At 41.7% G+C, this 26434-nt stretch overlaps 1 protein-coding gene across 1 annotated transcript; it reads right to left on the bottom strand.

The window, feature by feature from the left end:
• Positions 1–2680: 2680 nt before the first annotated feature.
• On the bottom strand, positions 2681–24605 carry LOC122540333 (atrial natriuretic peptide receptor 1). Its single transcript, XM_087980454.1, has 7 exons — positions 24540–24605; positions 23186–23320; positions 12128–12302; positions 8166–8264; positions 7726–7817; positions 7044–7181; positions 2681–4042 (listed from the first exon to the last, which is right to left on the bottom strand). Exons 2-7 carry the CDS (start codon positions 23243–23245, stop codon positions 3701–3703), a joined length of 906 nt encoding a protein of 301 aa, XP_087836580.1. The 5' UTR covers positions 23246–23320; positions 24540–24605; the 3' UTR covers positions 2681–3700.
• Positions 24606–26434: the final 1829 nt, after the last annotated feature.

The following is a 26434-nucleotide window of genomic DNA, read 5'->3' as shown; positions in this document are numbered from 1 at the left end:
CCTTAGCTGAGGGCTCTGACAACAACTGTAGGGTCAGTCATTGGGTGGGGTAATCTCTGGTTGAGTAAAAAGGAAGCCATATTGGAAGCACCCGTATGGTCAGAATAGATGCAATGAAGACAGAGAAAATGATGTTTTCCCTTTGTTGTTTCAACAGTTTATTTGATGTTAGGTCAGGATGTGCCAGCTATTGGTTCTACATAAAAAAATGATAATTTTATCCTTTCTTGCTCAAGATACAAATGGATGGGTGCACCTAAATCATTTGTCTTCAATATTAGCTCAGTTTATCTGTATGATATGAAACTGCACCAATTTCATTTTCAGTGGATTTCCTACGCATAAATGTAACGAGATCAAAGAGTTAATTTGTTTTCAGGAGAAATTAGATTAAAACAAATTTATGCCCTCATTACAAAGCAGTTTGAATTAGAACTAAAATTGATTGCGATGCAATCTCCAGTGTAACTATACTCCTCTTGCAATTACAGGCATCAAATAATATAGTTTCACCAAATGACTGATTCAATACGAAGGGAGTTGCTTCTCTGATACACTGGCCCTGATATTTATTTAATGTAGAAGGATAATCTCAATCCTCGTACGTGACATTACTACATAAATGATAATGTCTGAAACTAATTTTTTTTTAATATCAAGCATCATTAGCTGCAGCATCTTCCAATTTCTCTCAATATTTTAGATCCAAAAATGGACAAAAATTAGGCATCATGCCTCAGGTGCAAATAAAAGGCACTTTTTTTTTTAATTTCCCTGCTTGCTTCTTATTGAAAGCTAGTTGAAGGATGTGAAAATAAAATGCTGGTTTGAGGAGTGAATTGAGAATAGTGGTTTTGTCCATTTAATAGGCTCATATTGTTATGAAAATGAGCAAGCTGCTTCAATAGCAAGATTAGAAAACATGTCATTTGCATGGATAATTCATTCTGTTCTGATGTATGCCTCTTCAGAAAACATGGTGCATCAAAATAAATTTTAATTTGGAAAATTATATGAAATTGTCCTATCTCATGATTACAGCAATTACTGCCTAGAGAATAAATCCAGCTCAGGTTAAATCAGAGCAAGCCATTAGCTGGGTTTTTCTAAACAGAAACTATTTATTATTAACAATTCATGTAACTGAAAACCACAATAACTGCCCACTCTGCCACTGGATATCTTATTCAAGCAGCAACTAACCTTAATCTTTCAAATATTCATGGACAGTAAATGTCTGATGGATTAGAAACCTGTGATTAACTCAATTTCATGTGAAACAAACTCACACCACTATAGTGCTGCATCCAGTATGGATACAAACTCTTGACCTATAGGTTCACCCTGTCTCTATACAGAGTACACACTCTCTTCCCATTGAGTCTATTCTGGGAGTGTGTGGCATGACTGGCCAATTGTGGATGATTTCAGAGTAAAGCTGTGATAAAATTCCAACGGTAATGTAGCATAGACATACAGATGACCAACACTTGCTTATTGACAGTTAAACACAGGTTTTTAATCCTTCAGTCATTTACTGTCCATAAATATCTGACCGATTAAGATCAGTCTCTGCTTCAACAAAACATCCAAAAACTGTTTAGAGGAATGCTTTTTAAAGGTAGTACATACACAGCATTCATTGAAACAGCTGAATGCACTCATTGTTCACTCGGTCTGTGAGCTGTATTTATTTATCATTCAGTGCATGACTTGTACACATAGGCCATGCTGTTCAGTGCCACTTTGTTCAGAGGTATACTGAAAGTCACTGTCAGTTTAACAGTAACCAGAATTCTGTTTACACAAAATTAAAGGAAGCAACTTCATAAGCAAATTAAATATGTTTAAAGAAAGTTATTGCACAACAAACATAAAGTTGACATAACAACATAATTGTCAGTAATTATAAAACAAAAGCTGCACAGAATGAGAATTTCATATTTGTCTCATGAAATACCACATTGATAACCTAGAGGTGATATATAGAACAAGATTTTTTAAAAATCGGTTTTGAAAACAAAATAGATTAAATCAGAACAATTTATTTTGTGATATGTGCTGAGTATCAACTATCTCCAAGTAACAATAGGCACTTACAGAACATAGAAAGGTCATAAAACAGAATTTAATCAGCATTATGAAATGTGTGGTTTAATATCAAAGAACTGTAAAGCAAATGTTTACTCATAAAGACAACTGGTTTTATAAAAATGTGTTTTCACAAATTAACTATAAAGAATTCTAATGCAAATTTTGCCAGTGTTAGAATTAAACAAGTTTCAAGTTGCAGTGGCTAGAACTTTAAAGCTTAAGCTTCTAGATTTGAAACTCTTATCTTCCTTACTCCGCTATTAGTCCAAAGAAGTTGGAAGAAAGCAATCTAAGTGCAGCAATCTAAAGTTTCATACTTTGGGCTAGCTGTTAGTCTTCAGCAAGAACAGAGTATGAAACTTTCAGCTACATAGCAAATCACCAATATTTTTATAACATGGTTCAGTTGAGATGGATACAATTCACAATTAAATAGAATACAAGTATCAACAAAGTGTATTGTTGGCAGAGGGTATGTGTTGACATAGTCAATAGTAGAAAAGGTGTGTTGCTGGAAAACCACAGTCAGTCAGGCAGCATCTGAGGAGCAGGAGAGTCAATGTTCTGAGCAATCCTGCTCCTCTGATGCTGCCTGACTGGCTGTGTTTTTTCAGCACCACACTTTTTGACTCTGATCTCCGACATCTGCAGTCCTCACTTTGTCATAGTCAATAGTATGTTAATTCATGGCAATCTAGTAGTTCTGGAACTAGACTATCAACCTAGACATGAGCTGAAATGCCACCATGTAGGTTGTGAAATTGAATTCAATTACCCAGGGAAGTGACCTAAGAAGCTGCCAGATTATTATTTTAAAAAAAACACAACTGGTTCATTGATATCCCTCAGGGAATGGAACCTGCAACCTCCGCTCAGCCTGGCCTACATCTAACACCAGTTCTATTTTACTGCAGTTACTTTGGCTTTTGGAGACAGTGTGAAACAGGGGATTCAAGTGCATGTTCTATATTCTTCAGTTTTAGGAGTCTTATAGTGCGGTGGTAGTGTCTTAACCTCTAAGCCAGAAGGCCTGGCTTCAAGTTCCACCTGATCCAGATATGTGTCTTAACATCTCTGTGCAGGTTAATTAAGAGTAACTACATTCTTCTGTTTTTAGTATCTTGTGATTCAATGTTAATGTCCCTACCTCTGAGACAGGAGGCGGCCTGGGTTCAAGTTCTACCTGTCCCAGATGTGTGTCACACAATGTCTATACAGGCTAATTAAAATAAATATATTCTCCAGTTTTAAATCTCCTTTGAAGTGGTGTATAAACATAACTAATTTGCTATTATCTATTTTAATGTCCACAATCAAATGTATCACAAACCCCACAGAGCTCTTGTGGTACCTGGTGGTGTCCTTCCTGCCCTCCTAAGCCAGATAAACCTAGGTTCAAATCCCATCTGATCCAGAGGTGCATCATCATACATCTAAACAGGCTGATTACAAATATCTACCGCAATCTCCACAATGTGAATATTAATTCCCTTAGGAATCACAAGTGGTCATTAAATACATTCCAAGTACAATTTATTTTGAAATGTCTAAAAAAAACTAAATAATAAACTTTAACAGATTTTCTAATTCTGGCTGTTTACCTTGGTTAACTGAAATTCACAAACCCAGGGAGAAATTCTGATTTTTCCAGGTGCCTGCTTTCAAATTGACTCTGTGTCATTTCATATGCGTTGGTAGAAAGTTCTGATTCAATCAATGACATGGCTTTGAGGTAGGGTTCTTTTTCCTGTTCTGGGTATCTGCCGTGCAGTGCAAGTCCATTCTCAGAATTCAGACTGTGAGGTTGTGAGTGTTCATTGGATTGTAGTGATGACAAAGCTAACTGGCTATCAGCTTTCTGCAGACAGTCGCTGTTAGCTCCTGTGCATCCATTGAAAAGTGGTTTGTTTCTGTTGCTTGGCGTATGCACTAAGGAACTTACTCCTGACTGTAAACAAAAACACAATTAAAGCACCAAAACCTGTAGAAATACTAGACCTATAGTTTCTTGTTTCCTTTCAGATACCCATTGCCTTTCTGTACTTTCTTTTGGCTGAGTTTAACCTTGTTTTTTATCTTGGCTCAGATTTGGAGCTAGGAAATTTTAGACATTGAAGTAAAATATCTGTAGATCTGTCAGAGATATCTTAAAACCTCTTTCCTAATTGATACTTTGAGAAGATCTAAACAGGACACTCATGATATTCTTAGCAGTAATCTGATGATATTTTCTAACACAATATATTATTACCCATTTGTTTAATGAATGTGGTAGATACTGAAGAAATATGTATTCAACATACTACAAAAAGACTTGAATCCTTGGGTCACTTCTTCCCATGTAATCAGGTTTTTAAACAACCTCCCTCAGGTCCCCCAAACCCTCTGTCTATCTATTGCCTTGGACTCTTCATATCTTGTACTATCAGCTGTGGCTTATATGGTAGTACTCCTGTCTCCGAGTCAGAAGGTTTTGTGTTCAAATCACAGTCCAGGACTTAAATGTGTAAATCATGATTGATGCTCTAATGCAGTATTGAGTGAGTGCTATATTATTGGAGGTAACAAATTTCAGATGCAATGGTAAACCTAGGCCCAGTCTGCCCTCTCAGATAGATGTGAAAGTTGGCATGGAACTATTTTGAAGAGAAACAGAGAAGTTATTAGCTATCCCTGGTGTCCTGTCCAAAATGAGATGGTCACACCTCATCCATCACCTTCAACACTCATTCCCTCCACCACCAATGCACAGTGGCAACAGTGTGTACCATCTACAAGATGTATTGTAGCAATTCAACAAGGCTCCTTTACAGCACCTTCTAAACCTATGATCTCTACCCCCTCAAAGGACAAGAGCAGCAGATGTTGGGAACACCACTATCTGCAAGTTCTCCTCCAGTTCACTCACTGTACTGACTTGGAACCATGTTGCTCATCCTCCACTGCAGATGAGTCAAAATCATGTAACTCCCTCCCTAATAGCATTCTGAGTATACCTACACATTATAGTATGCTTTGGTCTATAAGGCAGCTCAACACCTGGTTCACAGGGGTAATTACAAAGGGCGACAAATGTTGACTTGCCAGTGACACCTACGTCCCTTTAAAGGAATAACACAAAACTGGTTGTTATAAAAATGCAATCTGTGGGAGTTTACAGTATAACAATTTGCTACAACAGTGACAACACTTGATTAACTATTAAACACATTGGAATACTCCTAGGCTGTGAAAAGTGTTTGATAAATACAAGGGGAGAATGGGACACTTGAGTCTGCTGGAGCCCAAGCAAATACTCACAGACTGAAGGGAGGACACAAAATGTGCATAAACATTCTGCTTCTGCAATTAACTTGCAAGGACTGCATCACAGACACAGAGGGCTTTAGCTCAAATATGATAGTGACCCTGGAGTGGAACTGAGCCAGGTTCAAGATGGTTGGGAGTTCTCAATTCTGATAGCAGGAAATCTAAGCATGGTTCTGGTGCCTGACACCTTAACAGAAGCTCTTTTCTGGACTAACACTGCCATCTGCAGGCAGTATCTGTAACAGTTCATCGGGAAAATATTCCTCCTCCCTGCTGAGGACAGGAATTGAACCTTTTGTCTAAGCAGACCTTTATGTCTGCCTTACTTTTGGGAGGATTCCTGGTGTAACCATGCTCTGGCCAAACCCTTAATTCGTTACAGCAAAAATCTGCAAATGTCAGAAATCTGAATCAATCAAATAGCCTACGGTCTCTGGAGTGAGAAGTGATCTTATTGAAATGTAAAAATGTTCAGAAAACGTGACAGAATAAGTGCTGTGAGGTTGTTTTCTCTGGCTGAACTAGTGGAACTAGTGTTTCATGGGATTAGAGTTTATCACAAAATATTGAAATGAGGAGAAATTTCTTCACTCAGTGTAATGTGAATTTTTGGAATTCTCAACCCCAAACAGGTGGGGGTTCAGTTAATGCGTAAAGATAAAGTGCTATAGTCTTGCCAGACCATTTCATGAGAGAAAGGTGATTGGCAGTGGTTTAACCTGAGGGTCACCACACCTCAGGTGAGGGGAGAGGTGAGATGGACAATTCTTCATGGTAACCTCAATTTATGTGAGAATTGAGTTTAGATCAGAGTGGTGCTGGAAAAGCACAGCAGGTCAGGCAGCATCCCAGGAGCAGGAAAATCGACGCTTTGGGCAAAAGCCCTTCATCAGGAATAGCCCCTCTATTCCTGATGAAGGGCTTTTGCCCGAAATGTCGATTTTCCTGCTCCTCGGATACTGCCTGACCTGCTGTGCTTTTCTAGCACCACTCTGATCTAAACTCTGGTTTCCAGCATCTGCAGTCCTCACTTTTGCCCTTATGTGAGAATTGAACCCACGCTGTCGATGTGACTCTGAAACATAAACCAACTATCCAAGCTAACCAGTACCTCCCCAACCCCAAACCCCTCACTCCATCGATGAGTATATCTGACACTGAGATTGTTGTTTATCATCACTAAAAGAATCAACAAATATGGGATTAGGGCAGAAGATTAAGAGTAATGTTGAAGTTCAGTTATGATCTTAATGAATGCTGAAGCTGCCTTAATGGGCCATATGGCGTACTCTCGTTCCTACTGCTAAGTTCTTAGAAGTTGTTGGACCCATTGAGCATGTCAGTTCACATGTAATGAGAGAAGAGACAAGTTGACATTTCAAAAGTATGATTGGGAGATTCCACACCTGAGACATTAACTTGTCAGCACAGTAGCTTACTGACCTGCTAAGCATTTCCAGCTTTTTTAAAAAAAAAATGCTGTTAATGTTTGCTTGCATTGTAATTATGTCAACAACCAAATGAAAATGCTTTTTGCATATTTTTTACAGGTGCTAAATTCAATGTTGAAATGTTTCCATATAATTATCCATTTTTCTACTAGTTCAGCCACAATTGGATTTACCATTATCTATTCTTACCTGTTGTGCCGAAGACATACTGTCCCCATTCTCATTTTTCTTCTTGATACGTGGCCTCCAATGACAGACCAGGCTGTCATTCTGAACACTGTAGTTCTTGTTCCCAATCAACCAATAGGTTTTCATTTTCCCCTTTCCCTGTTACAGAAGCAGATTCTAATTTATTGAAGGAAACTGCAAAAAATAACCAATCTTGACCAAGGTCACTGCTGCTAAAACGGATTAAGTGAATGGAGTTTAGCTTTATCTGGGAGAGTCCTTGATTTTAGTAACACTGGGGGACAACCCTGGGCTCCAAGATAAAATAAAGGTGAGGAAAGGACTTTATCTTCCTCTTACGTATAGTGTGATATATTCTCTGATTATCAGATGAAAACCAACTAAAGCTATGAGATGTCTCTCACTAGTGCAATCTGTCATCTTTTTTACTTTCACACACTAATTACTCAGGACAGTACATAATGAGTTGGTGTGCTCAGTGTACAGTGGGTCCTGTGTGAAATACACTGACTGTGAAATCACACTGTGCTATTCTAAGTTATTTCTTCTCAGTCCTTGAGAGTCGGTGTGTGAAATGTGTTGTTGTTTCAGCATAGTTATATGACCAATAAAGGAACAATTGGAATTAGCATAATAACAAATGTGTAGATCTTTTCACTTAAAGTAGAGTAGGAGGTTTTACCTTAACCTCAGTTTCGCCTCGCAGTTCAATTTCATAAGCATCATCATGCACCAAGGCAGCAAATGTAGCTGAACTAATGTGAATTTTCTGAGCTGTGGTAGAGGAAACATCACATTACATCAGATAAAATATCATAAACTCATGTCAACTACCCATTGTAGTTCATAGGACAAAAACAGACTGATTAAGATTAGTCTCAATGAGAGCTTTACTTGCGTTTGGAGAAATGTAGTAGAGGGTGGAGGTCAGTAGAATTGTGGAAGGTTTCCTTACATCTATTCTCCACATCAATGGAAGAAGGAGTCTAACTAAAAGATGTAAAGCTGTTTGTTCCTGGAAACCGGATAGGGTTGGAGCCATAAGACTGGTTTGGATAATACTATGTTTAATGTAGCCCATGAGCAGTGTAATACAAGATTATTACAATAGTGATGACTTACGCAGACTGGTGGACTCCATACGAGATGCAGTATTGACTGTATCTCCAAATAGACAATAACGAGGCATCTTATGTCCCACAACTCCAGCCACGCAAGGACCTATAATACACAGAGATACTCACATCTCAACATCAATACTACTCATTCAGCAACCCTAGGGCCAGGCAGATCCTCTAAAGAAGCAATTCTTTCCTTTTCATATATCTGCCTTGAAATATTAAAGCCTGTCTGAACTACTGAAACTGCAATGACACTGTTTAAGAAAAAAGCTTTCATCAAATGATTATATTGTTAGTGAAAGTAATGCAGACCATTATACCAAAAACATACTGGAAATATCTAAACGTACTTCAAAAGAACTTATGTTTAAAAAGGTAAAAGAATACTTATTTCGTAATATTCAGTTGTACGCAGAGTTGTTCATAGAGATTTTACAACATAAAGACAGACAGCTGAACCAAATTGGTATTTGCAACACTGTAAAATTAAAACTTTCAAAGCCTTCAAAATTGACCCCAATGGTTCCTACCAGACATTTTTGAATAACCAATCCCAGACTCTGAATAATAAATTATTTACACCAATTTGTAGCTTAAATAAAAGACTTAGCAATTTATTCACAACACAGTAAATTTAGCAGAGCAAAATTAGACAAGGTCATGGAGTCACAGAAGTAGACTGCAAGGAAACAGACCCTTCAGTCCAACTCATCCATGGCAACCAGATATCCTAAATTAATTTAGTCCCATTTGCCAGCATTTGGCCCATATTCCTATAAATTCTTCCTATTCATATACCCATCCAGATGCCTTTTAAATATTGTAATTGTACCAGTCTCCACCACTTCCTCTGGCAGCTCATTCATACATGCACCACTCTGTGTGAAAAGGTTGCCCCTTAGGTCTCTTTTAAATCTTTCCCGTCTAATTTTAAACTATGTCCTCTAGTTTTGGACTTCCCTATCCCGGGCAAAAGACCTTGTCTGTTCACCCTATCAGGCACCCCTCATGATTTTATAAACCTCTATAAGGCCATACATCTGCCTCCATAAGGCCATACATCTGCCTCCAATGCACCAGGGAAAATAACCCCAGCCTATTCAGCCTCTCCCAATTCCAATCGTGGCAACATCCTTGTAAATCTTTTCTGAACCCTTTCAAGTTTCACACCATCCTTCCTATAGCAGGGTGACCAGAATTGCATGCTGTATTCCAATAGTGGCCTAATCAATGCCCTGTATATCCCGAACATGATCTCCCAACTCCTATACTCAGTAGACCAATAAAGGCAAGCATACCAAATGCTTTCTTCACTGTCCTATCTACCTACAATTCTGCTTTCAATGAACTATGAACCTGCACTCCAAGGTCTCTTTGTTCAGCTACATTCCCCAGGATCTTACCATCAAGTGTAAGATTTGCCTTTCCAAAATGCAGCAGCTCACATTTATTTAAATTAAATTCCATCTGTTACTCCTCGGTCATCTAATTTATGCCTATGTTATAAATCTTTGTTTATATCCCCATTTCAAAAGACAGACAGACACAGTTAAGAGATAAATAAAATAACACAACTGGCCAGATTACTTAAGTGGTTAAATCATTATGCATTGTTCCACTGGCATATATTTGTTTCTTGGTTTATTTTCTGAAGATGTCAATCAGGGCCACATTTTCAGTTCCCTCAGAGGAAGTCAGTAGCATTTATAACTTAGTTTATTCTCTGAATTTTCAATAGCTGATTACAGGAGGCTAAGTAGGGAGCTTTCAAGTCTTCATGTTGTAGTATCAACAACCAAACCCCTCACAAAAACACAGTCCAAAACCCAGTTCAAAACTCTGGCCTGTCCCTGTTAGACTGACCCTCTCCCCACATGGACCCAGTTACCATTCAACACCTACCACCTGCTTGAACATAAGGTCTCTCCCAGACTTTCTGCAACCAATTCCTACACACTGACCTTGTTAATGGCCAACTTTTGCTATCTGTTTAAACATGGTTTCCCTGCTGTAGAATCTTTTTGTCAAGAACCAACCTTCAGTTAACTTCAAGACACCTGGTCTCAAAAGTAGATCATAATTTATTTGTCCCTTTTTTTAAAATTTTAAACACAAGTTGATTCTCACAGTTCAAAAGTTATCTTTAGCTTACAGTTCTCAGTTCAAAGCTCCAAACCAAAATTGGTAAAATAATAAAATAAAACTAATGAAAAATTAGCAAGGATTCTATCAGTGAGGCTGTACTCACTCTGGAGCTTAATCTGATAGAGTCCAGATTGCAGAAGTAGATATATAACTAACCGATTATATCTTGTATTCTGATGGTCATAGTTAATCCTAATTATATTAAAAATCCTATGTAGATTACTCAATCCTTGACTGCTACTGTCTTCTTGTTGTCACATTTTCCAACTCAATGGGACAACCTTCACTTAGTTCCATGTTTATCAGGAGCTGAACCATCTCCAACAATGGCATCTCCCCCATCATCCCACTGTGACCTCCCACCTATTTATCACTTCTCTTCCTCAGCCATAGTCTGCCAGTGAGCAATATGTCCTGTTTGGATGGGGTTAACCTTTACATGTACATCAATGACAATCAAGATGACCTCCACAACTACCAAAACCTCACTGCTTCTATTATCAGCCAGCATCCTGACATCTTATCCCAAATGATCTGCAATTTCCTCCAAACAAATATTGCAAAGACCCAAAACAATGCTTCTGCCCTCAGCAAAACCTCCTGAGAAATAGCTCCCTCCATACCTCTTTCCCAAAACACACCCCACCCATCCCTTTCCAAGCCATTGTTTCAGGTTGAAATGCATTGTTAAAAAATTTCATTTGGGGCTGTGTCGGTTGTCATTTCATGTCCTCACGATTAGAAACACCACTTATCTTCACATCCATCATCCACCTCTGCTTCACCTCAGCCGATCTGTAGCTGAAATCTTCACTTTCTTTCAAATGTAGCCAGTTTCTCACCTAGAATTTTCAATTCTGGTCAAACTTATTATTGGAGCTTACATCACAAGACCCCTCCTGTCTCTAACTCTCACCAACCAATTTCCAACCAATGGAAAGTGAAAAGACATAATTACCCAATTGGAGATTTTTTTTTGTTCGTTAAACATCCTTTTCTTCTTGCACTAGCAACATTTTTAAAGTAATAATTACAAGTTCAGAAAGAAAAAATGGGAAAAAATTAATGCGACGATTTTTCTCATGGTTTGCTCATGGCACTGTTTTGGAGATTAATCTACAAATTCCTGAAGATTCCTTGTCAGTCTTGGAGAATTGGGATGAGTTGGTGCCATTATTTCTCCCCATATAAATCCCTATTCAGAAGAATGGAGAGGAAAGAAGTAGTGAAAAAATGGACTATAAACAGGCCAATGAGCAACGGACAGAGCAACAAGGAGAGTTATATATTTAATAAAAATTCCTGGTTGTACCCCATCCTCCAGCTGCCGGGTAAAGATCTATATTCAACTGGCCCCCTGCAACTGTCACAAGACAACAGTCACAAGTAAAAATCAAATTGGCTCCTGCAATCAGTGGCATGGAACATGCACTAATTTTCTTTGAAAAAAATAGGCAACATATTTGGAGAGATAAGTAACTCTCCTTACAGAAAAATTGTTGTATTTATAATATATCAAATTTGATCTAAGGCTTTGAGGTACGTTTACCATGGTTGATGGCAGTTATACTCAAACTGAAAGGTAATATTTGCTATCAAATGATACCCTCCAGAACCCATACCACAATGAACTGAAAAGTTACAATCTATCAAAATTATTAAATAAAGCCACAATCTACAAAGAATAATAGGAATAGACCCAAAGACACAATCTGAAGGAAACAACAAGATAGAGTCAAAGATTTGACTTTTAAGGTATTAGGAGGGGAATTGTCTGAAAAAAGACATCTTCGGGGATTACTTGTCAGATTTTCCAACCTGTGTGAATGCCAACCCGCAGTTGCAGTCTTTCTGTTGGCATGTGAGGAATTGGCACTTGTCTTACAGCTGCTACTAAATCCAGGGACATCTTTGCAATTTCATCAGCATGATTAGTTCCTTTCCGTTCAGGGAGGCCACTCACCACCATATATGCATCTCCAATGGTCTCCACCTTGATCAGGAAGAAAACAAAGTAAAAACAGGTTAGATTGTAAAATAAATTGACTTTTTAGCATGACACTGGAAAACAGTATTTGTGGCAATACTAATAGGAATACCAGGGCAGTTTAGGAAATACATACAATCAGATACCACAACAACTTGATTTTACATAACATTACATTAAAGATGTCAGAGATTTCTTGATGGTAACAATCTTATCTGAGACACAAAGTGATGATGATAAGTCCCACACCAAAGACATGACACATGGAGCAGACTGACAGATCTCATGTTGTAATTAGACTGTTCTGAATTGTCAAAGCAGCAATTTTTCATGGGAGACATTAAATTGTGGCCATTGGTAGCATCTCAAATATATGCTAATAATCCCATATCATTATTTCAAAGAAGAGCAACAATAGGTTCCTCTGTGACTTCAAGGAGAAAGTGAGGACTGCAGATGCTGGAGATCAGAGGTGAAAATGTGTTGCTGGAAAAGCGCAGCAGGTCAGGCAGCATCCAGGGAACAGGAGAATTGACGTTTCGGGCATAAGCCCTTCTTCAGGAATGAGGAAAGTTTGTCCAGCAGGCTAAGATAAAAGGTACGGAGGAGGGACTTGGGGGAGGGGCGTCGGAAATGTGATAGGTGGAAAGAGGTCAAGGTGAGGATGATAGGTCAGACTGGGGTGGGGGTGGAGAGGTCAGGAAGAAGATTGCAGGTTAGGAAGGCGGTGCTGAATTCAATGGATTTGACTGAGACAAAGTGGGGGCAGGGGAAATGAGGAAACTGGTGAAATCTGAGTTCATCCCTTGTGGTTGGAGGGTTCCTAGGCGGAAGATGAGGCGCTCTTCCTCCAACCGTGGTGTTGTTGTGGTCTGGCGATAGAGGAGTCCAAAGACCTGCATATCCTTGGTGGAGTGGGAGGGGGAGTTGAAGTGTTGAGCCACAGGGTGGTTGGGTTGGTTGGTCCGGGTGTCCCAGAGGTGTTCTCTGAAATGCTCCGCAAGTAGCCGGCCTGTCTCCCCAATATAGAGGAGGCCACATCGGGTGCAGAGGATGCAATAGATGATGTGTGTGGAGGTGCAGGTGAATCTGTGGCGGATATGGAAGTTTCCTTTGGGGCCTTGGAGGGAGGTGAGGGGGAGGTGTGGGCGCAAGTCTTGCACCTCCTGCGGTTGCAGGGGAAGGTGCCGGGAGTGGAGGTTGGGTTGGTGGGGGGTGTGGATCTGAGGAGGGAGTCACGGAGGGAGTGGTCTTTACAGAATGCTGATAGGGGAGGGGAGGGAAATATATCCTTGGTGGTGGGATCCGTTTGGAGATGGCGGAAATACGGCGGATGATGCGCTGCACATGGAGATTGGTGAGGTGGTAGGTGAGGACCAGTGGGGTTCTGTCCTGGTACCGGTTGGAGGTGCGGGGCTCAAGGGCGGAGGAGCGGGAAGTGGAAGAGATGCGGTGGAGGGCATCGTCGACCACGTCGGGGGGGAAATTGCGGTCCTTGAAGAAGGAGGCCATCTGGGTTGTACGTTTTTGGAACTGGTCCTCCTGGGAGCAGATGCGGCGGAGTCGAAGGAATTGGGAGAATGGGATGGCGTTTTTACAGGGGGCAGGGTGGGAGGAGGTGTAGTCCAGGTAGCTGTGGGAGTCGGTCGGTTTGTAGTAGATGTCCGTGTTGATTCGGTCATCTGAGATAGAAATAGAAAGGTCGAGGAAGGGGAGGGAGGAATCTGAGACTGTCCAGGTGAATTTGAGGTCGGGGTGGAAGGTGTTGGTGAAGTGGATGAACTGTTCAACCTCCTCGTGGGAGCACGAGGTGGCGCCGAAACAGTCATCGATGTAGCGGAGGAAAAGGTGGGGGGTGGGGCCAGTGTAGTTGCGGAAGATGGACTGTTCCACATATCCTACGAAGAGGTAGGCATAGCTGGGGCCCATGCGGGTGCCCATGGCTACTCCTTTTGTTTGGAGGAAGTGGGAGGATTGGAAAGAGAAGTTGTTCAGGGTGAGGACCAGTTCAGTCAGTCGAAGGAGGGTGTCAGTGGAAGGGTACTGGTTGGTACGGCGGGAAAGGAAGAAGCGGAGGGCTTTGAGTCCTTCGTGATGGGAGATGGAGGTGTACAGGGACTGGATGTCCATGGTGAAAATACGGCGTTGGGGACCGGGGAAGCGAAAATCCTGGAGCAGGTGGAGGGCATGGGTGGTGTCCCGAACATAGGTGGGGAGTTCTTGGACTAAGGGGGACAGGACGGTGTCAAGGTATGCGGAGATGAGTTCAGTTGGGCAGGAGCAGGCGGAGACAATGGGTCGGCCGGGGCAGTCAGGTTTGTGGATTTTGGGCAGGAGGTAGAAGCGGGCAGTGCGGGGTTGTGGGACTATGAGGTTGGAGGCGGTGGATGGGAGATCCCCCGAGGTGATGAGGTTATGGATGGTCTGGGAGATGATGGTTTGGTGGTGGGGTCATGGTCAAGGGGGCAGTAGGAGGAGGTATCTGCGAGCTGGCGTTTGGCCTCAGCGGTGTAGAGGTCGGTGCGCCAAACTACTACCGCGCCTCCTTTGTCTGCTGGTTTGATAGTGAGGTTAGGGTTGCAACGGAGGGAGTGGAGGGCTGCACGTTCCGAGGGTGAGAGGTTGGAGTGGGTGAGAGGGGTGGGGGAGTTCAGGTGGCGGTTAATATCGCGGCGGCAGTTGGCTATGAAGAGGTCGAGGGCAGGTAGGAGGCCAGCACAGGGTGTCCAGGTGGATGGGGTGTGTTGGAGACGTGAGAACCCTCCACCGCATCTCTTCCACTTCCTGCTCCTCCGCCCTTGAGCCCCGCCCCTCCAACCGCCACCAGGACAGAACCCCACTGGTCCTCACCTACCACCTCACCAATCTCCATGTACAGCGCATCATCCGCCGTCATTTCCGCCATCTCCAAACGGACCCCACCACCAAGGATATATTTCCCTCCCCTCCCCTATCAGCATTCCGTAAAGACCACACCCTCCATGACTTCCTCGTCAGATCCACACCCCCCACCAACCCAACCTCCACTCCCGGCACCTTCCCCTGCAACCGCAGGAGGTGCAAGACTTGCGCCCACACCTCCCCCTCACCTCCCTCCAAGGCCCCAAAGGAAACTTCCATATCCGCCACAGATTCACCTGCACCTCCACACACATCATCTATTGCATCCTCTGCACCCGATGTGGCCTCCTCTATATTGGGGAGACAGGCCGGCTACTTGCAGAGCGTTTCAGAGAACACCTCTGGGACACCCGGACCAACCAACCCAACCACCCTGTGGCTCAACACTTCAACTCCCCCTCCCACTCCACCAAGGATATGCAGGTCTTTGGACTCCTCCATCGCCAGACCACAACAACACCACGGTTGGAGGAAGAGCGCCTCATCTTCCGCCTAGGAACCCTCCAACCACAAGGGATGAACTCGGATTTCACCAGTTTCCTCATTTTCCCTCCCCCCACCTTGTCTCAGTCAAATCCATCGAATTCAGCACCGCCTTCCTAACCTGCAATCTTCTTCCTGACCTTTCCACCCCCACCCCAGTCTGACCTATCACCCTCACCTTGACCTCCTTCCACCTATCACATTTCCGACGCCCCTCCCCCAAGTCCCTCCTCCCTACCTTTTATCTTAGCCTGCTGGACAAACTTTCCTCATTCCTGAAGAAGGGCTTATGCCCGAAACGTCAATTCTCCTATTCCCTGGATGCTGCCTGACCTGCTGCGCTTTTCCAGCAACATATTTTCACCTCTGTGACTTCAACCAACACCACTAAAACACAATTCTTTTGTACATGTTTGCTACATGTAAGTTAGAAGTGACTAATGTGATGAAGGGTGAATAGTATATAATTGCTATAGAATGTTACCCTCCAGAAGCCATATTGCAATAAACTGAAGCTATTAAAGTTACAATCTATCAAATATAATTTGGGATTTGGAATTTAAAAAGAGGCAGATGGATGTGAGTCAGTTTTGCAAAAGTATTTTTTAGCAGATCAGTAATGTTTTTAAACAGTGACCTAAGTGCATTAGTTCCAATAAAGTGTGTAACTGCAGTAAACTGCTTGGCAGTCCTCTTTTAGTGTTAATTGTTGGAATATTCATACTGCTGAGTTTACACCAGATCAGAAAGCCATCAGGATTAGCTTTGAGTTAAGTTCAGAAGGGATAACAGTTTCTTCTAGCAGAAGAATTGAGTCTTTAGTTTGGGGAACTAGTCAACCTAGCTGAGGCTAGATATCTCTTCAAGTTCTTAGAACTGAATAGGATTATGAAAGTTTCATGATAGCAGACACAGAAAAGTCATAAAACTGTCTCTGCAATCCAAGGAGAATAAACTAAGAGGAGTCAGTTAAGCAAAAACTTAAGGGTTGAGATAGGAGAGACATTTCTTTGGATTGAGTAGCTAGCTGTTAAAAGGATAGTGTTGGGGAACAGGTTGTTTTGCTGTTTCTATTAATATTTTTCCAACTCATTTATGGGATGTGGGCATTGTTGGCTAGATCAGCATTTGTTGCTATTCCTAATTTCCCTGAAGATGGTGATGAGCTGCTTTCTTGAAATGTTTTGGTCCTGCGGTGGTATTTAGAAGGGAGCTCCGAGATTTTGACCGAGAAGGTCCTGATTGTTTGTTCGGATATTTTCATCCTCTTCTGTTTTATGTTTTGTTGTTAAAGAAGATTTGGAGCCTCAGTGGCTAACCACCATGATAACCAACAGCAACAAAACCGTTCTGTCAAACAAGGTATCATTCTGAATCGGACTTCATCAGTATAATTGGAATCACACTAGACTTCATAAGGTACTCCATTCGCTGTTATAGATCACCTTAGATAATTTGGAATGACTCAATTAAGAGTCTTTTTATTTTCCTTCTTTTAAACACAGGAAGTAACTTGCACTGAGGTTTAATCAAAAAATGGACACATAACCAAAAGAGGCAATATTAGGAAAGGTGATCAAAGGTTTGGTGAAATAGTTGGATTTTAATTGTTTTTTTTTAAGATAGAAATGGAGAAGCATGTAAGTTTGGGAGTGAAATTGAAGGTTTATCTTTCAGATAGCTTGAAGTGCGGCTACCTAATGATGAAGAGAAGGGATGATTTATGAATATGAAGCCAGCTTCAGAGGAAGAGATTTTTGGGAGCAGTACTGTATGACAGGTGGTTGTAGAGATCAAGAGAGATGCTGTTGTAACACATCTTTGAACGTCATAAAAAGCCTACGTTCAAGTTCCACCTGACCCAGTGGGGTGTTGTAACACATCTGAACAGATCGATTAAAAATATCTATACAGAGTAGGAGGGACAAGGCCATAGAATTTGTGGACTAGAAAGGATACAAATTTGTAAATTGGAGGACCATAGCTATTTTACATTGTGAAAGCAGGCATTATGTAGAATAGGACATGACAGAAAAGTTCTAGATTAGAAGATGTTTACAGAGGATAGGAGGATAACCATGAGACCATTGAAAATATTAAGTCCAAAAGTGACTTTGGCAAAGATATAAAATACTTCCATGGAAATAGATTAAAGCTGTAGCACTTAAGCAAGAAATAAGGAAATAGAAATAAGATGATACGTGGTATACATTGCTGACAGGCTTTATTAGAGAGCATCAATATGCTTCTGCATTTAGAGACGTTTGTGGATATTGATACAGAAAGAAGATTACCTTAATGTTATTTCATAAGGACTTTCTGAGGTTTATGACTAATAGACAGAGGTTGGAACCAAAAAGGAATGGTTTTCTGAATGCAACTCAAATTCATATTGAACATCAATTTATATTTACATAGCATCTTTAACAAAGAAAGATTCCAGGGCTTTTCACAATAGCAGTATAAAACAAACCATGACACTGAACCATGTAAGATTCAGTTAGATGATCAAAATCTTGATCAGAGAAATTTGTTTAACGAGTGTCTAAAATGATGAAAGCAGAGAGTCAGTGAGACATAGGAAGTGAATACTAAAGCCTAGGCAATTGAAGACAAGGCCACCAAAGGTGGAGTGATTGTAACTGGAAAAAGACAATACACCAATCTGACCTCATACTGTTCCTTGATTACACAGCAATGAGAAGGAGCAAAGGCAGATCTTGTCAACAGAATATTATAAACAGCAGTTCATGTTCAAAGGAAGTGAATCTATTGAAATTGTTTTTTTTTGTTTAAAGGCCACTTGTGAATTTTTCAAATAGTCTATTGTTGATTATTTTAAGATTCGCCCAACAAGAATTTAAATTAATAAAGCTCACTTGACATTTCAGAGGAATAATGCCATGAGGAGTAATTTTGACACTGTTGACATTAAGTAGATATTTGGACATGTGACTAATAGCTTTCCCAAAGAGGCCAATTGTAGGGAGGGTTTAAGAAGTGAAAGATGCAACAAGGTTTAGGGAGAAAACGTCAGAACATTATGCCTTAGGGAGCTGTAGGTGCTGGGTTATGGGGCTGCAGTAGTTCACAGAGATTGGGAGGAACAAAGGCAAGGAAGGATTTGAACGCAAGAGAGAATTTTTAAATTTGAGCAGAGCTGGTCTGGAAACCAATATAGGTTAACATTCACAGAATAGTGGATGAAAAGGACATTGCAAGTCAAGAAATGCATAATAGTTTTGGAACTGTAATGTACAGAAAATGAAAGGTAGTTTGTTGGCTAGGAAAGTAATGAAATAATGCCAATAGTTAAAAAAAAACTTCCAGTAGAGGAGAAACATCTGGATAGAGTAGAGAGGGAGAAAATTGTCCCACTGGTGGAAGGATCAGATTTAAGAAAATGTCTATATTTGAGGAGGCAGTGCTGGATGGCTTGAAATGCATGAAAGTGGATAAATCACCAGAAGCTAGAGAAATGATTGCTGGGCCCCTAGCTGAGATAAAGTGTTGCTGGAAAAGCGCAGCAGGTCAGGCAGCATCCAAGGAGCAGGAGAATTGATGTTTCGGGCATGAGCCCTTCTTCAGGAATGAGGAAAGTGTGTCCAGCAGGCTAAGATAAAAGGTAGGGAGGAGGGACTTGGGGGAGGGGTGTTGGAAATGCGATAAGAGGAAGGAGGTTAAGATGAGGGTGATAAGCAGGAGTGGGGGTGGGGGCGGAGAGGTCAGGAAGAAGATTGCAGGTTAGCAAGGTGGTGCTGAGTTCGAGGGTTGGTACTGAGACAAGGTGGGGGGAGGGGAAATGAGGAAACTGGAGAAATCTGAGTTCATCCCTTGTGGTTGGAGGGTTCCTAGGCGGAAGATGAGGCACTCTTCCTCCAGCCTCCAGCCACCTATCGCATTTCCAACGCCCCTCCCCCAAGTCCCTCCTCCCTACCTTTTATCTTAGCCTGCTGGACACACTTTCCTCATTCCTGAAGAAGGGCTCATGCCCGAAATGTCGATTCTCCTGCTCTTTGGATGCTGCCTGACCTGCTGCGCTTTTCCAGCAACACATTTTCAGCTCTGATCTCCAGCATCTGCAGTCCTCACTTTCTCCCCTAGCTGAGATACTTGTATCATCGATAGTCACTGGTGAGGTGCTGGAAGACTGAAAGTTGGTTAACGTGGTGCCATTATTTAAGAGAAATGGTAAGGAAAAGTCAGGAAACTATAGACCAGTGAGCCTGACATCGGTAGTGGACAAGTTGTTGGAGGGAATCCTGACAGACAGGATGTACATGTATTTGGAAAGACAAGGACTGATTCGGGATAGTCAACATGGCTTTATGCAGAGAAAATTATGTCTCACAAACTTGATTGAGTTTTTTGAAGAAGTAACAAAGAGGATTGATGAGGGCAGAGCAGTAGATGTAATCGATATGGACTTCAGTAAGGCATTCAACTAGGTTCCCCACGGGAGACAGATTAGCAGGCTTAGATCTCATGGAATAGAGGGAGAACTAGCCATTTGGATACAGAATTGGCTCAAAGGTAGAAGACAGAGGGTGGTGGTGGAGAGCTGCTTTTCAAACTGGAGGCCTGTGACCAGTGGTGTGTCACAAGGATTGGTGCTGGGTCCACTACTTTTCATCATTTATATAAATGATTTGGATGTGAGCGTAGGAGGTATAGTTAGTAGGTTTGCAGGTGGAGGTCTAGTGGACAGCAAAGAAGGATACATCAGATTAAAACTGGATCTTGATCAGATGGGACAATGGGCTGATGAGTGGCAGATGGAGTTTAATTCAGATAAATATGAGGTGCTGCATTTTGGAAAAGCAAATCTTAGCAGGACTTATACACTTAATGGTAAGATCCTAGGGAGTGTTGCTGAACAAAGAGACCTTGGAGTGCAGGTTCATAGTTCCTTGAAAGTAGAGTTGCAGGTACATAGACCAGTAAAGAAGGCAGTTGGTATGCTTTCCTTTATTGGTCAGAGCATTGGGTACCTGAGTTGGGAGGTCATGTTGCAGCTGTACAGGACATTGGTTAGGCCTCTGTTGGAATATTGCATACAATTCTGGTCTCCTTCCTATTGGAAGGATGTTGTGAAACTTGAAAGGATTCAGAAAAGATTTACAAGAATGTTGCCAGGGTTGGAAAATATAGGGAGAGGCTAAATAGGTTGGGGCTGTTTTCCCTGGAGTGCTGGAGGCTGAGGGGTGACCTTATAGAGGTTTATGAAATCATGAGGGACATGGATAGGATAAATAGACAAGGTATTTTCCCTGGGGTCAGGGAGTCCTGAACTAGAGGGCATAGGTTCAGGGTGAGAGGTGAAAGATATAAAAGGGATCGAAGGGGCAACTCTTTCCTCGCAGAGGGTGGTACTTGCATGGAATGAACTGCCAAAGGAAGTGGTGGAGACTGGTAGAATTGCAATATTTAAAAGGCATCTGGAAGGGTATATAAATAAGAAGGGTTTAGAGACCAAGTACTGGCAAATGGGACTAGATTAGTTTGGGATAACTGGTCAGCATGGACAAGTTGGACCAAAGGGTCTGTTTCTGTTCTGTACATCTCTACGACTCTACAATTGTCAAAAGAGGCAGTAAGTGACCTGAGGAACCTTTCACCCAGCCTATGGTTAGGTAGTGAATGCACTGCTAAGAATGTAGTGGAGGCAGGTTTCAAGCAGGAATTGAGTTGAATTGTAGTTTGAAAATGAAGAATTTGAATAGCAATGAAGGTGTAGAACCATGTGAATTGCTCCTTCAAAGGACCAGCACAGTCACAATGAGCTAAATGGTCTCCTCCTGTACTGTAAATTTCAGTGATGCTGCTGGCCCTGACTAAAGGCCTGGTCTGTACTGACCCAAAAATATATTTGACCATTTTAGTCTATGGTCATGTGACTAACATGAGGAATTACAACAAAGATTGTCAAGGTAAAAACAATGACTGCAGATGCTGGAAACCAGATTCTGGATCAATGGTGCTGGAAGAGCACAGCAATTCAGGCAGCATCGAGGAGCTTCAGCTTGTCATACAACCACCCAAGTATCACATGGAATCATACAGTTCAAAAGAGGCCATTTGGTCCATTCTGTCTGCACCAACCCTCCAAAACATGTTTCAGAGAACACCTCTGGGACACCCGGACCAACCAACCCAACCACCCTGTAGCTCAACATTTCAATTCCCCCTCCCACTCCACCAAGGATATGCAGGTCTTTGGACTCCTCCATCGTCAGACCACAACAAAACGACGGTTGGAGGAAGAACGCCTCATCTTCTGGCTAGGAACCCTCCAACCACAAGGGATGAACTCGGATTTCACCAGTTTCCTCATTTCCCCTCCCCCCACCCTGTCTCAGTCAAATCCATCAAATTCAGCACCGCCTTCCTAACCTGAGATCTTCTTCCCGACCTCTCCGCCCCCACCCCAGTCTGACCTATCACCCTCACCTTGACCTCTTTCCACCTATCACATTTCCGACGCCCCTCCCCCAAGTCCCTCCTCCCTACCTTTTATCTTAGCCTGCTGGACAAACTTTCCCCATTCCTGAAGAAGGGCTTATGCCCGAAACGTCGATTCTCCTGTTCCCTGGATGCTGCCTGACCTGCTGCGCTTTTCCAGCAACACATTTCCAGCTCTGATCTCCAGCATCTGCAGACCTCACTTTCCGCTCCAAAACATATCCCCACCCAAATCCATACTCTATCCTTGTCTTCCCATTTTTTCTCTGGCTGATGCATCTATCTTGCACAACCCAGGAAACTGTGGAGATTTCTTTTGTATGGCCAATTCACCTAACCTGCACATCTTTGGACTGTGGGAGGAAACCAGAGCACCCAGAGGAAACCCACACAGACACGGGGAGAACATGCAAACTTCATAGACAGTTGTGCAAGGCTGGAATCAAACCCATGTCAAACCCATGTCCAGGCACTGTGAGCAGCACTGCTAACCATTACTTCCTACACCCTTTCAAGTTTCATGTCCTTGGCCCCCAACCTTGAATGTATGACAGTCAAATGCTTATCCAAGGGTTGTGAGGTTTCACCCTCCCAGGATATTCGGATAACGAAAAGAGCTGCTTATCTGATAGATCCTCACCTACACAGAAAGGTGAACTCAGTTTGTCATTTTTAAAATATAATAACCTGAATTAGTTGTTACAAAGCCTGCGTTCAGATATATTTTCATTCCCTTAAAATTTTTCATCATATCTATCGGACATTGAGAGTTGGGGTTAGAAAGAAAAACTGGATATAATGTATCTAATATCAGATTAGGCCCCTATCCCTATTATGTGAAGATGCAGGACTTCGGTTAACATTAGGCACAGGTTAGTTAGTCGGCCCCATGCACTGAGCTTGTGCCTCATGGACGCTTATGAGAGACCAAGCAATCTCTGGTACAACACCAAGCAATCTCTGGTCTGACCAGAAATCATTGTCTGAACTGTTTTAACGTTAGTGATTCTGTTATTCGTTACTGGCACTTATTGAATTCGTACCTTGTATACGTCGTAGGATTCAATCCTGGTATCAAAACACATGTACAAATTGTTCAACATCTCCACCACCTGCAGAGGCGTACACGAGGCAGCGATGGTGGTGAATCCTACAATGTCCGAGAAATAAATTGTCACCTGCCAACAAAATGTAAACGTGTACAGACGCTAAATTAAGAAGCTTGTATTGTTCCTCCAGTTCAAAGTCGCATACACTTCGCGAAACAATGGTCCTGAATTTGGCCTGAACATTGATAACACATTCACAGTGAGAAGTAGGAGGCTGCAGTTTTCTGCAGGCCTACAATAGCAGCTACCATTGGACGGTGTATTAATGTACCCTACAGCTGGGTTTCTTTTGATTTAATCTTTTGATTCAGTAACTTGATGATATAAGCATTCTGACGTGTAATCCAGAGATTTTAAACCGAATGCATAAACTTTCCCAGATCAGTAACCCAACAGTTCCTTTCAAGGTCAATATCATAGAGTCTATGTAAAGATAGTGGTCATTCGGTTCATTGTGCCTTTATTGGCTCTTTGACAGAGCCACTTCAAATCGTAACTATTCACGATGTTCAAACTCCATTACCTTTTTCGCCAGTTCGCTTAACCACCTCTCGTCCATGCACCTTCCATGTGTATGAGTATCTCTAGATATTCTCGATATCCTTCATACTTTTGAACATCTCTTTCAAATTCCCCAACAGCCTCTGTTCTAAGGAAAACCATACTTGCTGTTCCAATTTTCCTCTGTCTGAGATCCCTTCATCCGCGGTACCACTCCGGTAAATCTCAGCATTCCCCAGCCCCCTCAAGGTTTTAATACCATTTCTGGAAGTTACGCGCTTAGAATTGCACACAACACTGACTTTCGCTTAACACGAGATTTAGAACGTTTTACTATATAGCACTCAAATAAACGCGAAATACTGCTACACTGGGAATGCTGCAGGAACTCGGCAGGACTGGCAGCATCTGTGGAGAGAGAAAGAGTTAACGTTTCGAGACCAATCTGTCGCTTCAGAACCTGTGTTCTTCCTCTGAGTGTTAAAACTAAGGTTCCGAATTTCCATCACTGTACCTGACATCACTTGCAATAAGCTGAAAAGAACGGCTTCATTATTGCAGTGCAATGAGGCCCAAGTGGAACCTCTCGGGGTTGCATTGAGTTCCGACTGGACTCCCAGTGTTACCTCGTCCGTGATGCAGTTTAGATCTGACACCACGAGGTACAAATGGATAGAAATTGAGGTTTAAGGATTTGCACTTAGATGTCACCAGTTGAGCTGGAACACAGCGCCTTTCATATTGTTAAGGAATTGGGGGGGTGAGCAGGATATTTTTCGCGCTGTACCTGAAATACAATGAGGTGCAGATATTGCTGGCAGCTGCGTGTAAACAGAAAGTGCAAGCCTGTTGAGTCTCCCAGAACTCCTTCCAACCACCGCAGATATCGTGTATTCCCAACGTAGGAAACTGGGCAATCAATTTGTTTTTGCACTGCATCCGGATAGCTGCTTATTTATCATCCCCATTCTCTACATTTTCCTTAAGAACCAAAGATAGGTAATTGACTAATTATGTGTAATTATTTGCAAACAATGATGCCCTTGGGCAGCTTTCAGATGCAAATAAACCCGTCCGGCTGGCCAAACCCGACAGTCATTTTGCTGCCTTGAAAAAGTGTTTTGGGCCTGCAACTCGAAATATCTTTTGAAGCTCGCTCTGCACAATTCCTGCTCTCTTTAAAACTGAGCTTTGTTACAGACTGTATTCGAGAACTGGTACTTGTCCCAACGAATCATGTTTTATTCTGCAATGTCCGGTAGGAATTTTCTAATAGCGATTTAATTATTTTTTTTTAAATTACAAAGTATTTTAGAAAATCATGCACTATAAGTCAGAAACGTTTAGGCGTACTTTGTTGCAAAGGCACAAGGTTTTTGGGTGGAACTGCGTATGGGGGTATTGCCTCGATATTATCAACACTGAATTAAATGCTGCACTCACTGGAAACCTCTTCAGAAGGATACGGAAATGAAAGCATAACTCGACTTGAAACACAACCATAGCATGCGTCAAAGTTCCTGAAATGTCCCCTACAAAGGATTCAGACAGTCGGATCAAATTCGAGTTCTACATAATTCTCCTACTGTTGGTTTAGCCAATTGCCAAAAAGTTTAAAATGATATGGTAAGAGCAGTTATACTGCAGTGTAATTCAATGGCTAATGTCATATTCTTCCTAAGATGTAAAGCCCCAAACTGGATACATAGTCTTGTGGAGGCCAAACCAGTGTTTTATAAAGGCTCGTCATGACGTTCTTGGTTTACAATTGCTGTAAAAATGCTAATTTTGTTGAAGTCATCTTCACTCATCAGAATAATCTGCAAAAAAATGCCGAAGGAAAGGGAAAATAACATTTGTTGTGTCAGAGAAGACAGTACTTAATGGTTGACAAGTGGACTCTGAATGAGGAATGCATTAGTTAATGATGACTGATAGATAACTGCTTTAAAAAAAAATTAAACCAGGCAGATTGATTCTGATTAAATGAACCGGAGAATGGCTGTCACTTTCTTTTATATATTATTTAATGGAAAGCAGGCATTGTTGGCATTTTCTGCCCATCCTTAATTGCCCTTGAACTGCTAACTGGGCCGTTTCAGAGGACTGTTACACGTCAACCACACTGTGGATCCACAGTCACATGAAGACCAGACAAAGCAGATTTGCTTCCCATTGGTGAACCACATGGTATTTTTTGACAATGATTCCACAGATGCCATTAGACTACCTTTAAATTTCAGATTTCATTAAATTCAAATTTCACTGTTGCCATGCTGGAATTTGAATCCATATCACCAGAATATTAAATAAAAATAGGAAGTGCTGAAGAAATTCAGTCTGACAGCACCTGCGGAGAGACAAAACAGATGCAACACTACCAGTAGAATGACCCTTCATTAGACCTTCCCCAGAATATTAACCTGGATCTTTGAATTACTAGCGAAGTGATATTACTACAATGTCACTGCCTCCCTCTAATTTGTTGAGTTGAAACAGGCATGTTATTTTCACCTGATAAGAAGGTGAAATTATTAATATTTGTAGCTTCCACTATATGCAAGTGCACCACACTGCAAGCCAGACTGACAATGTCATATATTTGTTGTTGGTGTAATTCTTCACACACTAGGGTTTGCCCAGTCGTGGAGTCACATCTAATATTGAACACTGTTTTGTGAG

The sequence above is a fragment of the Chiloscyllium plagiosum genome, unplaced genomic scaffold, assembly GCF_037043375.1.
Source record: "Chiloscyllium plagiosum isolate Xiang-an unplaced genomic scaffold, Cpla_swu_hap1 HiC_scaffold_37, whole genome shotgun sequence".
Classification (NCBI taxonomy): Eukaryota; Metazoa; Chordata; class Chondrichthyes; order Orectolobiformes; family Hemiscylliidae; genus Chiloscyllium; species Chiloscyllium plagiosum.
This window is presented reverse-complemented; position numbering and strand designations above follow the sequence as displayed.

Coding starts and splice junctions, on each gene's coding strand:
- LOC122540333 (XM_087980454.1), bottom strand. CDS start 23,245: ATGTTGAACAATTTGTACATGTGTTTTGATACCAGGATTGAATCCTAC. Junction 7,818..8,165: donor TATGGAGTCCACCAGTCTGC/GTAAGTCATCAC, acceptor CCTCTACCACAG/CTCAGAAAATTCACATTAGT. Junction 7,182..7,725: donor GAGGCGAAACTGAGGTTAAG/GTAAAACCTCCT, acceptor CTTCTGTAACAG/GGAAAGGGGAAAATGAAAAC.